General features: G+C 47.1%; 1 protein-coding gene across 1 annotated transcript in view; it reads left to right on the forward strand.

Annotated features, from left to right (window-relative positions):
• Positions 1–16,409, forward strand: part of ASXL2 (ASXL transcriptional regulator 2) — a 100,695-nt gene that overhangs the window by 13,604 nt on the left and 70,682 nt on the right. The window contains exon 2 of the mRNA XM_082757270.1: positions 7,521–7,603. Within this exon, the coding sequence (XP_082613396.1) occupies positions 7,521–7,603 (83 nt within the window). The remainder of the gene's footprint in view (positions 1–7,520; positions 7,604–16,409) is intronic.

The raw sequence follows: 16,409 nt of genomic DNA on the forward strand, positions 1-16,409 counted from the left end.
AGCTTAATCTCCAGCAAGTTCCTTGTGCTTTGGCAACGAAGCAGTGGAGCTATGACACTTTGCTGCAGTGTTGATGATCTACGTGGATTTGAGTGGAAATGTTTAGGAAGTTTTACTGTTGGAAATACTATTGAAAGAATATCACCATGGCAGTGCAGCTGCACTTGGTACACCACATCGACGTGCCTAAATGCTGGCTGGTGTGCTGTGAGGTGCAAGACCTCCCCCAGGGGCATCCCTAAGGTAACCCCTGATTGTGGTGAGCTTTCCCTGAAGCAGGTAAGAGGGGACGTAAATGTGTGTAGGGTGCACCCCAGAAGCTGTTTTCTGCCCCTTGTCCCCAAACAAGCCCACCAGAGGGATGGAAACCCATCAGTGCTGCATTGCCTGTGCCTGCATTCATGGGTGGCTGATGAGCTGGCGTGGTGCAGCACTAGAGCAGCCTGCTGATCAGCTCCTCAGTGCGTGCCCCAAACCAAAGACCTGCACTTCAGCCCCAGGAACAGCGTTGGCCTCTGGTGGGGTTTCACTTGTGAGGCTTCCTATGGCACATGAGATCTTCCATGAAGTTCTGCGAGTGCGTTATTCCCCTAAGGATGCTTGTTTGTTCTTGAAAGCAGATGTTCACTCGGTTTGTTTTCGCTGTTTTGACAGTCAGACCTAAACATAAATGTTTGTGAAGCATCCAGTAGCAGTTACTGCACTGGGCTGTGTGGTCGAGTGCCCTATTCCAGCATTTCACAGGAAAGAAGTACGTGATTCCCAACAGCCTGGTGCTGCTCGGGTTGCTGGGTGGCGCAGTGAAGTCAGGAGATCAGAGCTGTGGTGGCTGTGTGATGCTCCGGCTCTCCTGGGTGGAAACCTCCGAGGTGAGCAGTCAGAGCTGGAAACGGGTGGAGGAAGATGAGGGGTGGTGTGTTGAGTTAATCCTGTGTCGTGTCAGTGTTTGGGGGGCTTCACTGCAGCCTCTCCAAGCTCTGGAGGAGGGTAACTTTACGTTCTGTCGTAAAAAGCTGCAGGAAAATGAAGAATGTAAGGAAACATGAGTCTAGACTGCGTTTTCCTAGAAAGTTTCTAGGTGAAATTACATCTGTGGAGACGCCTCCAAAGCTAGGACTGGATCTTCAACTTGTAATCTCTCCGAGCTGAGCACCTTTGCTCTTACTGCTCCTGATAACCTTTGGCTAAGCGCAGAGCTGTGGCACTGAGGTTCTTGTTACTTCCCTGCAGAGCTGCTTCCTGCTAAGTCAGTGTGATAACAGCCTCGCCGTGCTCCTGAGCCTCGTTCAAGGATTCCCTTCCTGTGGTTCCCCTCCTCCTCTTCCGTCAAATAACTGAGGAAAGGAATAAAATCTGAAACGGGGAGGTTACCTGCCCTGCCTGGGGATGTGCGGGGAGATGGGTGACTGACCTGTAAGCAGGATTTCTGCTCACTGGGAGACTTGGGAGGCAGCTAAATGCCCTGCAGACCGTGGCACACTGCACTTAGATTTGTGTGCTCATTTCTCTAGCAGTGGCTGGCTTCACAGAATCACAGAAACCCCCAATTTGTAGGGGTTGGCAGGGACCCCCAGAGACCATCGGCTCCAACCCCCTGCCAAAGCAGTTCCCCAGAGCAGGCTGCCCAGGGAGGCGTCCAGACGGGCCTTGGATATCTCCAGAGAAGGAGACCCCACAGCCTCCCTGGGCTCCATTTTGTGCCCATTACCCCTGGTCCTGTCCCCATAAGCCACTGAAAAGAGGTTGGCCAAACCCCTCTGCCTCCCACCCCTCACATATTTATACACATTGATGAGATCCCCTCTCAGTCTTCTCTTCTCCAGGCTGACCAGCCCCAGGTCTCTCAGCCTCTCCTCACAGGGAAGATGCTCCAGGCCCCGGATCATCTTTGTGGCCCTCTGCTGGACTCTTTCCAGGAGATCCCTGTCTTTTTTTGTACTGGGGAGCCCAGTTTGCTTCAGCAATGTTTGGTGTGCCTTCGGGATGCTGCTTTCGAGGCCTCGTTGAGAACAGGCTGCTTTGTGCTGGGTGTGGGGCGAGAAGTCTGATTTCATCTGAAGGTGGAAACGAGATGAAAGCTTTGAGGTGAAGGTGATTGTTCTGCTTGTGGGGTGGCAAATGCGTGCTGTGCTGCTCCCAAAGCAGCAAGCCCTGAACGATTATATTTGGAGTTCTGCTTTGCTTTTCAGCTCTAAAATCCCTCCTGCTTGCCCTGCCTGCTGAGCATCACCCTGCTGCCTGCCAGCTCCTGCTGTGAGATCTTCCTGAGGGTGCTCTCCAGAGCCCGGTGCGTCCCTGGTGCTTCCAGCCCCATCCTGCTCGCTGCTCCTTGCTGCTGGGACCCGCTTCTGCCAGCCCCATGGTCCTCAGGACCATCAGATTCAGGCTGCAGATGCTTTCCTGGGAGCTCCAGAGGCTAAGTAGCTATGGCAAGCCCTTGTTGGGGGCAAACAGTTTCCCAGTTTGCCCTCAGAGCTGGGAACACCCGCGGGCAGCAGGACTGGCGCAGGAGCATTGCTCCGGGTCGGACAGCAAGAGCTCGGCATGGGAGGAGAACAGCGTGGACTTTGAGCCTGAGCTGAGCAGGGCTGCAATAAGAGAAGTGCTGAAATAATTTACAGCGACAAATTTGCTTTTCCTTTTATAGCATCTCTGAGAGCATCTCCCGCCGAGGTGCTTCCGTGTTCTCGCTGCCGAGCCAGCCCCATTTCACCCCATTCCACGGGGTGCTGTGATGGCAGGGATCCCACTGCCTGTCCTGCCTCAGGTACCCCCAGCAGCCTGGAGATTTGCTTCCCTTAGCCGAGGAAACGGCGTGGGGTGAGATGGAGTCATCCTGCCAGTGCTCGTAAATCTGGGGAGCTTGGGGACAGTGAGCTGCTCTGATGAGCAGAGGCGCTGGGGGTGTTTCTGTGGGAGGTTTTGTGTGCCAGGCTGGTGCTTTAGGGGTGTCTCTCTTTTCCAGGTCTGCCTGGTATAGCTGCTTACCCTCTGAAATTTGCTCCTTTGAATTTAATTGCAGGTAGCACGAAGGCATTTTTCACAAAGCTACTCGAGGAGGAAGAAAGTTGCCTTTCTTCCAAGGTGTAAAATTAAGGAATGGCTTTTGATGGTCCTGTTTGCTTTGAAAACTCTGCAGAAACCAGGACGGCTTTGGGGTACAAAGCAGAATATACTGCAATAAAGAACATTTTTTTTAACAGTTTTGCTAACAATGAGCTAAATGAGCATTTTGGCACCTAAGGCAGCATCATTTGAGCATCAACAACACTCAGGTGTACAGCTTCACCTGTGCTGCACATCATTTCCAGTATTAATAGCTGGGTTCACACAGCAAGGTGGCTTCCTGATACCTCGTTGTTGGCGCCTGCTGGTTTGTGCTTCAGATTGGCCCAGCTGATGCTGAGCATAGTAGGAAAGGAGCTTGTAAATCCTCCTATAAATCCTGACTCTCATTTTCAAAATGCCACTGCCTCGGTTCTGTGGCAGATAGCTGCAGCTATATTTTTTATTGCACATGGTAATTAAAAAAAAAAAAAGGCCTTGAGTGAAAGATCTAACATGGCATTAAATGGGCAGAGGAGAGGAGAAGCTACATGAGGTGCTTCTGTCTTCTGAAGCCTCTTTAATGTCCTCGTACCTGGTTCTTCTGGCTCAGCCTGTAGAGCAGCACGCGGCTCTGCCTCTGGAGGTGTGCACTGCTCTGCTTATCAAGCAGAGACTTAAACACGTCTCTTAAAGAGCACAAGATGTCTCCATGGAGCAAAATGTGGGGATTTAAGTGCTCCTTCCTCACCTCTGGGGTACCCATGGAGGTGGGCGTGCTGCCTAAAGCTGCGTGCCCTGGGGAGCCTCCCGGAGCTGCTCGCTCCTGCCGTGTCCTTGGGCTGGGCAGAGCTCAGAGCTCTGTGCTTGGAGGCTGCTGGGGAACATCTGAGCGCTGTAAACAAGCTCTGGATTGTCCTGTAAACTCTCTGCTGCTGGGCTGGAACGTTGTTTTTCCAGATGAGCTCGTCTAGACCGAGCTCAGGCACTGGGTGTGTTTCCCAAAGCTGGACCCTTCCTGGGACTTTGTTCTCTTTAAACCGTACCTAATTGCGTAGCATTCACGGATAAAGTGTTTTCAGTGATCCAAAAGCCTTTGGACAATGAATTGTGCTCCTGCTCAAGCTTTTGCAATAGGGCAGCATTTTCTTCCCCCTATTAGACGATGCCTTTGTGAACTTCAGATGCTGAAAGGCTTTTCACTGCTAGTTCTGTGGCGTAGGAGCAGTTCTTCTGAGGAGCCTCCTCCTGTGTTGTGCCTTGTGTGTTGGTTACAGGTAACTGCTGAGAGAGACTAAAATCCCTCAAACTTCCACTTTGTGCTTCTCTTCTGACTGGAACTTGCTTTATGTTGTCATAGCAGAGGCAACGTGAGAGTGCGAAGCTTTTTGAATGCTTCTCTCCTCTGACTTGCTCCTGCATCCTTGTCTTCATCCTCCCTGTGTTTCCATTTATTTTTCCCCACGTAGCTTAAGTGTAAGTCGGAGATCTTCTGATTCTTGCTGTGAAGTTGGTCCATGGGACCCCAACTTCTGTAGGAACTGCCTGCAGAAAGAAGTCATTCAAGACTGGCTTGGCATTAAAAAAAAGGCCTTATAACATTCTTAAACAACAAAAAAAGGCAATTGTGATATTTTTCCCCAAAAAGTATTCTCCCAGCTGCTTCTGAGTGAAACTCCTGGAAGCGTTGACTTGGCATTGCCATCTGTGTGTTTGCCACTCTTTGGCATGCGTTGGTCAGTGCTCGCAACAGCCTCTGGAGAGCGGTTCCTTTCTCTGCAGCTCCTTTCCCTGAGCAGCACCATAATAATTTTTTGGTGTCTCCTCCTTTCCTAATGCATTGAATTCTTCTTTTTCTCCTTAGACATGGTTGTCCAGAAACATTCCGGTTTCTGAAGGCTTTTTCTCAGCAGAGGAGGCCTAGCTTCTGTGGTTTATTTTTTTTAGCAACTAAAAAGGCATCTTGGGACTTACAGCAACTAGCAAGCCAGCTCAATTTCATGCCATTTAATGTCTTCATGGGTGTATGTGGGGAGGGGAGAGACGCAAAGTGAAGATTCTCATCCTTCTGTTGAGCATCCTGCGTCGGGTCAATGAGTGGCCTGGCTTCAAGGCTCCTTGCGTGGTCCTGCGTCGGTGTGGTGAGGCCGGCATTATTTTGAAGTCAACATTAATGCTTAACTGGGGCTTAATGCACTCTTCTTGTGGGTTTGGGCCCAGGCCCTATTGTATTGAGTGATTTTTGCAGTACCCCACCGGTGGCTCCAGCCCGGTGCCCTGGGTGCGTACTCAGCCACCTGCGGCGTGTCCTCAGATGCAGAATGCTCTCGTGCGTCCTCCCGAGTCATTTTCCACTGGAATTTGCACTGTGAGCTGGCAGATAAAACTGTCTTTCAAGTATAATGCCGGATAAGACTTGTGTGGAATCTCTGAGCAGAATCCCAGATGATTTAAGTCAATGAAACCCATGCAGTTACCCACGCAGAGATATTGAACTGCACGAGATCAGCAGTGTGAGACCCTCACTGCCATGTGTTGGTTCTGCTGCTGTGCTCCTGGCTCTCCTGGGCTTTCTGCTCAGGGTTAGCATGCTGGGGAGGGGAAGGTGGCAGCTCAAATCCTGCTGCTGCTTCTTGGAGGTGGAGAACTAGGGGCAAGAAGGAGACAAAAGTGGCCCTCCTTCCTGCTCAGGCTCTTCTCATTAAAGTTTTACTTCTCATCTGCCTTCCTGAGCTCTCTGCTGTGCTTTGGGGTAATACACAGAAAGCTCACCTTGACACCAGGACCTTTTAGCATCACTGAACCCAAATACCACACATGGATACTCCCACCTAGCAGGGAGAGCCCAGGCCGTGCCCTGGGGGTGCTGCCAGGCCCAGAGCCCCCGTGCTGTGAGGAGAGGCTGCGAGAGCTGGGGCTGCTGGGCCTGGAGCAGAGGAGGTTTTAGGATCCTATGGGAACTGAAGGAAGTGAGGAGAAGGATAAAAATGCCTGGCCCTGGCTTGTGCAGGGAACTGGTGTGTGGGATCCTACAGGAACCCTCCTGACAGCTGGTTGATGGCCAGCAGCTTCTCAAAGTGCAGGTTTTGAGGACATCGTGGTTCACAGGCAGGCATGGCAGGCTCCAGGCTGATCACCCTGCTGAGCTCAACAACAAAAAGCCAAAAACCCTGTGGAAGGAAGACATGGGGCCAAGCTACCTGCAGTAAGTATGTAGAGGCACTGAGGTGGTCAGCAGCTGGACTCGATGATCTTTGAAGGACCCGTCCAGCAAAGCTGTTGTATTCTGAGCTTTCCATGGACATACGAGGTTATAATTGGGAAAACTTTTTTCATTTTTGTTTTTAGTGTAATTTTCTGGTCAATCATAGCATTAACTTGCATTCATGCTTAGTGAAAAGTGGAAGTAAGGCATCTTTCTTTGGCAGTCTTAAGCATCTGTCTGTCTCCTGGTGTGAATTACACTTGCCTCTTGCTCCTCTTGAAAGTGGAATGAGAGACAGAGGCACTAGGGTGTGCTTAATGAGGGCTGGGGAAGGAGGGGCCGGGTATGCTTGTCAGGAGATATTTTCTTTGCCCATACTTCTGAAATTTAAGTGTGAATTGTCTGTGAAGAACCCTAACAGTATTAGACATCAAACTTCCTTAAACTTCTTAAAATCAATCAATAGTATTACAGCTGTCTCAACTTGATCTGTTTTTTTTTTTTTTTTTTTTTTTTGATGTTAACTGATGTAGTTCAGGCTCCTCATGTCTTACACAGGCTTAACTGGTGGAAGTTCTGCAGATGCCCCATTTGTGCCTTCATTCATGCTAAGATGAGAGATTGCCACTGAAAAAAATGCCCAAAGTGAAAAAAACTCATTAAGAATCTGACTCTTGATAGGGACTTAAGCTGCAATTGATATTATGCAATTAGATTTTAAAGAACAGATTTTGTCCTTGGTGCGTTTGATAAATCTCTGTGGCCGTGAGCAGGAGCTGTGACGGTTCAGACCATGATGGCTGATTAAAGCAGTGCTGGGGTGGGTGGCTGTATGCAGTAGCTATCCACTGCCTCAGCTGTGTCTGGCTTTATTTTGGTACCTCAGAAATTTGCAAGGATCTGTTTTTTCGCAAGTTCTGTATCTGCAGTACTTCAGTGGTTGCTGAAGAGCTCCCAGATGAAGGGGGTGGTGATAAAGCTCCTCTGTTACTGTAAAGCATGGCTTTCCTTCTCTTTAGGAAGTGTTATCTAGGGGCTGTGCATTTCAAATAAAATTTGGGAATTGCACTAATGCAAGTCTCCTAGAGTCTCTTTGCTCTCTGTTTTTCAGATGAGAGGGCTGGTTACGAGCTGTGAGATAGTCAGGAGTGTCAGTGGTTCTTTGGTTGTATCCTAGGAGATGTTTAGATCATTAAATGCAGCTTTCTGGGCAATAGAACGCTAACACGAAAATGCAAATGAGTGATGTACTTTCAATTTACTTTGCCAGGTCCTGGAGAAGTATCCTAATACACCTATGAGCCATAAAGAGATTCTTCAAGTTATCCAGAAAGAAGGACTTAAAGAAATCAGGTAAGTTAAGCATCCATAGCAGTAAAACAGGATAACACTTTGATCCCCACTTAGTTTACTGTTAACCCCTAACTCGTGTATCTTTGGGACTAAAATGTTAAACGTCTTTAGAATTGGTGTCCAGATCCCAGGTGCCAAAAAAAGATAATCCCCAAAGTCACTGATACTTCTCACTGAGGAAGCTAGATAATGGTCATTCATTTCCAAATACATGCTGCACGCCTCTGGTCTGCAGCTTTTGTATGACATGAACAGGGTCTGATCAGGTTCAAATTCCAGTTATATAGGTAATTTTAGCTATTTTTTATTTGATCTTTGAAAGAAAAGCAAACAAGTGAATAGATAGCCAATGGAAATAACCCAAAACAAGACTTAAAACTATTTAGGAAGGGGAAAAAAAAAAAAAGCAGCCTCAGTTACAATTTATTTGAAAACTCTTATGCTATTTCTAGTATTCATCTGCAGGATCGTGCTTTTCTGTTTTAGTGATCTTACTGTCCTGCACAAGGAGTGTATTGTGCATTTGAGTGCCCCTTTTTCCCAGTACACAACTCAGGTGTTCCTGATCTGACCTGCTGTAAAAGTAATTCAGATGACAAATCTGGAACTGCTGTTACCAGAGCTTAACTCGTGAGTCCTTGCTCATAGACATCTCCCTGAGCTGGACAGGTTTAGTTGTTGATACACAGAGCTACTATGAAGCAGAAAATACTTATTTTCTGAGAGGGGAAAAAAAAAAGAAAAGAGGATTGGATGCCAGCTCATCTATTTTGGAATGACACAACCATGCTGAATTAGACTTAATTATCTTCCCCATTCCCCTTTGCCAGCTCAATACAGCAATACAGATGCTTTTCAGGAAGTACAGAAGGGCACAAGTGTAGATAACAAGATCTTCCATGCAAGTTATGAACAACATAATGGTATTGTCCCCTCTGGAAATTTGTCAGCTTATTTTAAAGTGAGGAATCCCAATTGTCCTTATTTAGCTCTAAAGGATGTGACAAAAGCAGGGTGTAATTCCTGTCCTGACGGTGCACATCATCATGGGGCAGTACCACATTTGGTTGTATCAGAGGCTCACCAGCCTTAGGACAGCTTCAATATCAAACAAACCAAATGCTGTTAATCTGTCAAAGGCACCTCCACGAGCAGGAGGAGCTGCCCAGCATGGCTACCACCCTGCCAGAGACAGGAATGCAGTGGTCTGTGTTGGTGGTCACGGAGTCCAGCAAGCAGTAGGCACTTACAAGTCATGGACCCTTGGAGCAATTCAGAACTCTGCTTTTGGGCAGAGCCCTAAGCAGGAGCTCTGATGTGGTGCAAAAGATCCAGTCTAGCTCACTAGATTAGATTTGGGAGTGAAAGGTCCCCCCCAAAAAAAGGAAGGGCAGAAATGCCCTGCCATGCAGTGGCTGTTGATTTGGGGTTTTGCCTGAGCTGCCAGTAAGTTCTTTCCTTTTCTAAAAGCTGCTGCTGAGCATCAGGAGACTGCAAACTTCACAGTATCTTAAATACCAAAAGGTGTTGGTGGGAGCTGTCAGATCCCAAACTTGATTTCTCCAGTTCAGCTATTCATCTTCTGATCCATCCATGTTTGGATGCCATGCAGTGATCTTTCCTCTTAAATATTAGAGTGATATAGTAAAGCTTCGTTTAGGTTAAGACTTAACAGTTTTTAAGCAGTTCAGCTTCAGTTCCTAACAGTAATGTTTGTCCATTGGTGGCTGCATTGAGCTTCTGATAGGTCAAAGCCTGTGACAGACAGACTTAGCACAAATCAGCATTTTTTTAAAGGAAAAGGCATGTTAGATAAGATGTAAAAGTTGTCAGATGAGCGTGTGTAGCTCACCAGATCTTCAGTCTTTCATGTGGAAGTTCTGGCAGGAAACCATGGCAAAGCCTTCAAGAGCAGATTACAGCAATTTCCCTGTGCTGTTGTCTTGAGATAGCAAGCAGCTGCGAGACTCCCAGGTTGGTGGAAATGCTGTGTGAGTTTGCAGGCAGGACATAAGCTCTCCTGTTCGTGTGTACCAAGGCATCCAATTTTTAAATTTTCTCGGTGCCATTTGCTTTTAATTTAAAGAAAAACAATTTTTTTTAGCAAACTGTGCACACCAGAACCTCTTAAACCATGTCAATTTTGACTGCCATGATTTTTTATTTCACCATCTATTTATTTTATCTGTAGATACATCTGTCTTTTAATCTTAAATTCCAGATAGGAAATTCAGTTTTAGAAAAGACAAGTTACTTTCCTGTGGGTTTTCTGAAATGAGGCAGAGAATGGGGAGCCCACTAGTGCCCAGCAGTCATTTCTTTGGCCACAGGTCAGGTCTCTCTTGCTTTCATTCCTGTTGTGCTCCTGCTTGGTAGGAAGCTTGAGGGCAGGTTGGCAAAGTTCAGAGGACTGGAAGTGCTGGCCCTCTTGTAGGGGATTTGGAACTGCAGGACGAAGGGTGGGAGTTGAACTGAGTGTGGAGAAACTGGGAAGGGTGACTTCTCTTATTGCAGGACAAGGCTATTTTTTTTGGGAAGAGGCTAGGTATTCTATAAGATGTTTTTCTGGATCAACACAGATACCTTGAGTGATACTGGCTGCTCATCTCGCCTGTGTTTGTAATTTTATCCTAGTACTTGAGTAAGCAATTTAAATCGTGATTTTAAAGGCCAGCCCAGGACCAGTACTCTGACATGTCTCTTTTGGAGACCTTAGGCATCCCGAAGCCAGACCTAACTTTCTTGTGTGATCTGTTATCCTGATTTTCTTTATTTGCCTATTTTGACAGGCTGTCTTAATCATTTGAGGTCCTTTCCTACAGGTCATTGCTTGTAAACTGCAAAAATAGAACTCATTAAAAAAAAAAAATACTCAATGAATTGGCAGTGTAACCACATCTGGCTTTGGTTTCCAGCATCCTATGTTGCCTTATCTCTGTGCTGGCAACGTAGCTTGGACGAGCCTGAGCTTGCTGGGACGTGCTTTCACACAAGGCTTTGAAGATGCACAGGGTTGTGGTGCTGACCCAGCAACACCAGCTGTATAAGTTCCCTAAACCTGAGTGCGTAGGATAGGAGGGCAGCAAGAGGCAACGACAGAATCATGTTTGTTTGAAGATAAGTAGCTGTTGTTTAAAAAACTGTTAGCTTGTCACTGAGTTTCTTTAATCTCCTTGGGTCTGTTAGTGTGAGTACCCAAAGACTTGGCATCTTTGGAGGCTATCTTCCTTAGACTTTTTCTCTTAATAGCTGTGAATGTTCTGTTTTTTTGGGGGAGTTTACAGAGGAGGCTGTGTAAAAAATACCATTGTGAGCCTCAGTCCATGCTTTGCCTAAATGCTAATGAGGGAAGCACATCTAATCTCAGTGAAATTAAAAGCATGGGGCTCTGGTACTCTGCTGCTTTTGAATATTCTTCTGAGTTTGTTACATGAAGAAACCCAAACTCCTGAATCAATTTTGGAAAAAAGCATAGAAGCCAAATTCCCTTTTTCACTGGTCCTGCTTGGACTAGAGATAAATGTGCTGTAACTGGAGTGGTTTAAAGTTTCTCCTGCCCTCCAAGTGGTGCTCAGTGTGTGCCTCTCATTGACATGGCTCCTTCCAAATGCCCTGCAAGATGCTCTGCACATCCAGCTCGGGGCATCCCTCCATCCTGGCAAGGTGGAAACTCTGTGAGCAGGGCTCTGGGTGAGCTGCCAGCTCTGTAGCTTCAGACTTCCATAAGGGTTCTTAACTGGTTTCCCTTATTTCTCTCCTATTTTGCCATCTGCAAATCAGAAGCCTGCTGTACTTCTGTGGTTAGTCTGTCCTCTGTGAGCTGGTAATGTGAGCGGTGTTTCTTCCTAACCAGTGAGGAAGACAATATTGATTACCCTCCTCCAAAGCAAACACGGGCTTTTAGTTTATGGGTAGCTCAGAGAGGTGTCAGGCTTGTGTTATTTCTGCAGTAGCTTGTGTACTACAAAGTGAGCATCCCCCTGACTGGGGGAAGATCCTCTGTTTGCTCACTCTCTTGCAAGAGGAGAACTGAAGAGGATAAACTTGAGTGATCAGCTCTCTCATTGACCGGTCTCAGAAACATGCTGGTGGCAGGAGGAGGGAAGCTGTTTGCTGCAGAATATTCTTGTCTCAGTCTCGTCAGCTAAGGAGCAGTGAAGTGACTCTCCTCCTTCTTGGCAGAACACTTTGCCACTAAAATATTTCACAGCTGTTCTCCAGTGCTTTGTTGATGTCCTTATCTTCTGCTGCAGAGCTAGGAGATGATCCAGGGCTGGGAGAGCTGAGCTCTGTGGTTCTTGGGGCTTGGTTCTGGTAGAGTCTTCCTCCAGCATAACCCTTCTCCGAGAACTGAACCCAGGTACACAGGCAAATACCCACCCCGGGAGGGGAATTCTGAAGGATGCAGGATTTTTAAAGGCTTTTAAGTTTTGGAAAGGATGAAGTTCCTGTTGGATCCCACTGACGCTGGGTGTGAGGACAAATTATCTCAACAGGGAAAGGGGTGTCTGTAAGAGCTGCTTCTGTCCAAACTGCTGGATTTACCTCTCTGTGAAAGCTGCTCTTTTAAGCCATTGTGAGCCTGGAGTAGAAGTCTAGGCAGAAAGTCTCCTATGGAGAAAATGTATTAGGGGAAAAAAAATATTTTTTTTAAAAAAAAAGTAAAACTGAAACTATCCAACAGCGGAAGAGACGTGCATCCTGTGTCTGGCAGATAGCGTGATGGCCTCTTGTTTGAGCTGGTGCCTGACCCTTCTGGAGAGGGAGCTGCACAGAGCTGGGCTGCTCTACACAGCCACTGTGAGGGTGTAAGTCTTGGATATGATTACATTGATCATTTTACCTCCCAAAAAGCAGATCTTACAACTCATTTCCTCTGTAGGTTCTGAACTCCTCCAGCGTTGTCACAAGTCCAGAGGGTGGTCAGTGTAGGCGGAATCCTGCAAAACACTCCATAATGGCTTTGGACGCTTCTTGCTTTCAAGAAATGAAGTGTTTCCATCAGCTCAGTCTGGTTCTTGTCAGAACTTTAGTTGAGAAACATTTATATGCAATCGCCCACCTTTTAGACATGCCTGGCTCGTGCAGGATTATCTTGGTAGAACTTCTGATAGTCCGTGTGGTGATTTCTTGGAGGAAGCATGCCCAGAGAGAAATCCAGTTGTTATTTCAAGTTAAGCAGTAAGTTAGATTCACAGCCCTAAGCACAGAGTGTGGCCTGCATAGTGCATGATATAACCAACTAATTAAGTTCTCTCAAGAGGTGGGAAGTAGCTTTTGGTTATAAGCATGTGCAAAAGAGACTTTGGGATGAGTATCTTCATCCCTGATCTCCAGCGCCTCACTGCATGTACATGTCCATAGTCAAAACACCAAGGAAAGAAACTGCTACGCTGTCTGCTTGCTACCTCTCTTTAATGAAGGTCTGCACACTGACAGCTTAAAGCTGTCAATATTTTGAAGAGCTATTTGTACTGATGAGCTGTTACAGAGAGCTCAGCTTCTGACAGAGGAAATCTGCATAGGTCAGAACAGCCTTTGCTGTGGTGCTCCTAAAATTGTTGTTCTTAAAATGGCTCCAGGCCATCTGATATGTTGGTGAACTCGTATCTAGTTTTGTTTTTTGTCCTCTGACCTAATCAGAGGGCTGAGAAGTACCTGGGAGGCAGTACCTGAGAGGGGAAGCAAGGACCAGGAGGCTTGCATCTACTGCTCCTGTTTCTTGCCTCAGTTTCTTTTGGCAGCAGAAAGCTGGAAAACTGGAAAGTGACGTGCTGAAGCCAGGAAGCTTATTTAAAGTGTACTTTCCTGCCTCTGCTCTATCAGGGGCTTGGCTGGAATGGGGTAAATGAGGTGGGAATGGTGTGTGCCTGGGAGGGCCTTCCGGACCTGCTCACGGGGTGCAGCAGGCAGCAGATGTGGCACACTTGGTTTGTTTGCTGTAGTAATTTATCCAAATAAAGCTTTACACAACTCCATAAAATCAGATTTAGATCTAAATTTGCCTGGTGATTGCTGCAGCATCTCTCAACGTGAGGGCCAGGTAATATAAAGCTTGCAAAAAAAACCCCAAACTTTTCTCTGTAGACTGCTCTGAAGTCTTTGAAACCACTTGCTGTTGGTAACCACACCAGGAAGCTTCTGGAGCTCGCTCTGCTTGCACCACAGCACATTTCAAAGCTATTTTATCCAGAGCTGCTTCTCAGAATCTGGTGGTTTGCATTCTGGTGTGTTCATTTCTGCTGATAGCTCACATGTGGAGGAGCCAGACTTCGTGGAGAAGCCCAGTGCTAGACAGAGGCGATGAGCACAAACCACAGGGTGGGAGACTCGGACTAGATAGGAAAAAATCTTCACTATGGGGTGGTAAACCACTAGAGCAGGGCCAGGGAAGGCTTCTCCCTGCACGGGAGGTATTCAGAACTGGGCTGGACAAAGCCCTGAGACACTTGGCGTGCTCCTGCTTTGAGCTGGAGGTTGGGCCTGTGACCTCCAGAGGTTCCTCCCAACCTCCAGAGGTTCCTCCCAGTCTGAATTGCTCCAGTTCCTGGTTCCCAGCCTCGAGCTCTGGGGGAGAGATGGCCTTTTGGCCTCAGTGCTTCTTATAAGGCTGAGTCACTGCAATACCTCAAGGCCTTTATCGGCTTCTTTGTGGAAAGAGCGCAGTTAAAAGTGCTGTTTCTCATGGGTGACCAGAGGTATGATACTGCAAATAGGTGGTGCTGGGTTAGTAGAAAGTAGCTTTGCTTTTCCTCCCTTTCAGTGTGCAAAGTTACAAGTTTTGGGCTGGCGTGGAAGGCCCTGTAGCTAGCTGAAGCTGTCAGCTGACGAACATTTAAGTTACTTTACAAAATCTTTAATCCACAGTTTCTTTGAATTCAATCTTCAAATGAGCTGGAACAATCGGGGTTCAAGTTGTATAGGTTTAGTAGTATTTAGTAATACTGAGTGTGTGGCAGGGCCTTTCACGCTTCATTCCTGAGAACCACCAGGGTTGGGTCATCTCCACCTCTCTGCTGCTTCTGGTCAGGTTGCTTTCATTCAGCTGGAAGATAGCTATTATAAATGTCCATAAAGGTATTGCTGACCTCTCTACATCTGAACTGTGGGAGCCTTTCCCGATGGGAAATGGGCATTTGGAAGCAGGTGCATTAGCCCAGCCTTACCGGCAGGCTGGCTTTAATTGCAAGCCCCTTCATCAGCGTGCTTTTGTTAATTGCTGTAAGTGCTCAAGAGGAGGGCTGGAGCAGAGGGCAATAATTGCTGGGACAGTAAGGTCTTGCATTTTTTTTTTTTTTAGTCAGTTACAAAGCTGGATTTGGCTTTTTCTGAAGGAAATTACCAACTCTCAGCTTATTTTCAGCTGAAGTTCACCAGAACATCACACTCTTTGAGGTACTCGTGATGCCTTTTCTAGTGAAGTGGAATTTGTGCGTGAAACCTCTGGTGTAAAGTACAGGCTAAAGCTGTTCTGGGTCAAGTGGCTTTCAGCATTCATCGTGTCTGAGGGCCGCAGGTGGTGTTTGGTGGAGGGAGGGTGTTCTGGGCTGTGTTTTCAGGTAGCTTTTCTCTAGGGCTAGCAGCACGTGTGGCAAGGGGCCTTGTGGCCTTCCGTGCCTCCTGTCATTTGGGGTTCTGCTACTGGGGTTCCCCTTGAGGCCCAGCTGAGTGCTCGGCCTCTACCAGCCCCAGGTGACCTCAGGGTGCTTATAAAAAGCTTTCTTAGTGCTAGAAACCCCCGTAGCTCGTTTCTGTTCATCTGCAGGGCAGTGGGAATGGCAGCCTGCAGGCCACCACGTCTTTCAGGTGTGTTTTGTGAATCTTCGCAGGCAGTGCCCGTACTTCACCTGGAGCCTGCCTCGGTGGCTTGTAGGCCGCAGAGTGAAAAGTTGTTGATCCTGAGGGATGCCTTGGGTCCAGCAAACCCCACAGGACTTGGCCTCGTTAGCGTTTAAATGTTGATATCATCAGCTCTGCACCACTCAGTATCTGCAGAAGGATAGAGATGAGTTGGTAGATGACGTAAATAATGCATGTAGGGAAAAACGTTGGTTTGAAAAAGAGTAGTTTGAAGACTTACAGAATCATAGAATGGCTTCAGTTAGAAGGGACCTTAGAGATAATCTAAATCCAACCATAAGATTGGAATTCAGGAGGATGGCTATATAGAAAGAAGTTGAAGAGGATGAAGGAAGAAGAATAGGAAGAGGTGAAGAGGATGGTTATATAGAAAGATCATGTTACCATTAGCAGGAAACGCCTTCATTATGTTAGGAGAAAGTCCAGCTAGGTGACTTTCCATAGCAGTCACTTATGTAAAGGTATCAAATCCCTGACCAACCACATCTTCCACTTCTCTTATCCGGAGACTAGAATAGTAGCAGGTTTTGCTGGCTCCTCAGAATAAAATTACACATTCATTCTTATCACGTGAGAGCGTAACAGCCATTGCAGGGAGAAATGTGGGGTGTAACACTCCACTGATGAGCGCTACAGGAATCCAACAAGTTGGCGTTCTCTTCTGGAAAACACTGGGGCTGAGATCTCAGCAAGCAGCTAGATGTAGGACTTCCCTTCAGTTTGAACCAGCCCACAGCCCTGTAGCAGACAAAGAGTGGGGGGACACCAAAAACTTTGAAGTCTTAATTCTGTGCCCCAAAAGCCTTAGAGGAAGGTTCCTGTACATGAATTTGTCCTTTAAAACCAGAAAGTGCTAATCATTTCTGCATAGGCCCTCAAGGGGCACACAGATAAGTACCTTACCTATGGACACTGCTAAAGTGAAGCTAATCAAGTGCTGTAAACC

This window comes from Aythya marila (assembly GCF_965140915.1).
Source record: "Aythya marila genome assembly, chromosome: 3".
Taxonomy (NCBI): Eukaryota; Metazoa; Chordata; class Aves; order Anseriformes; family Anatidae; genus Aythya; species Aythya marila.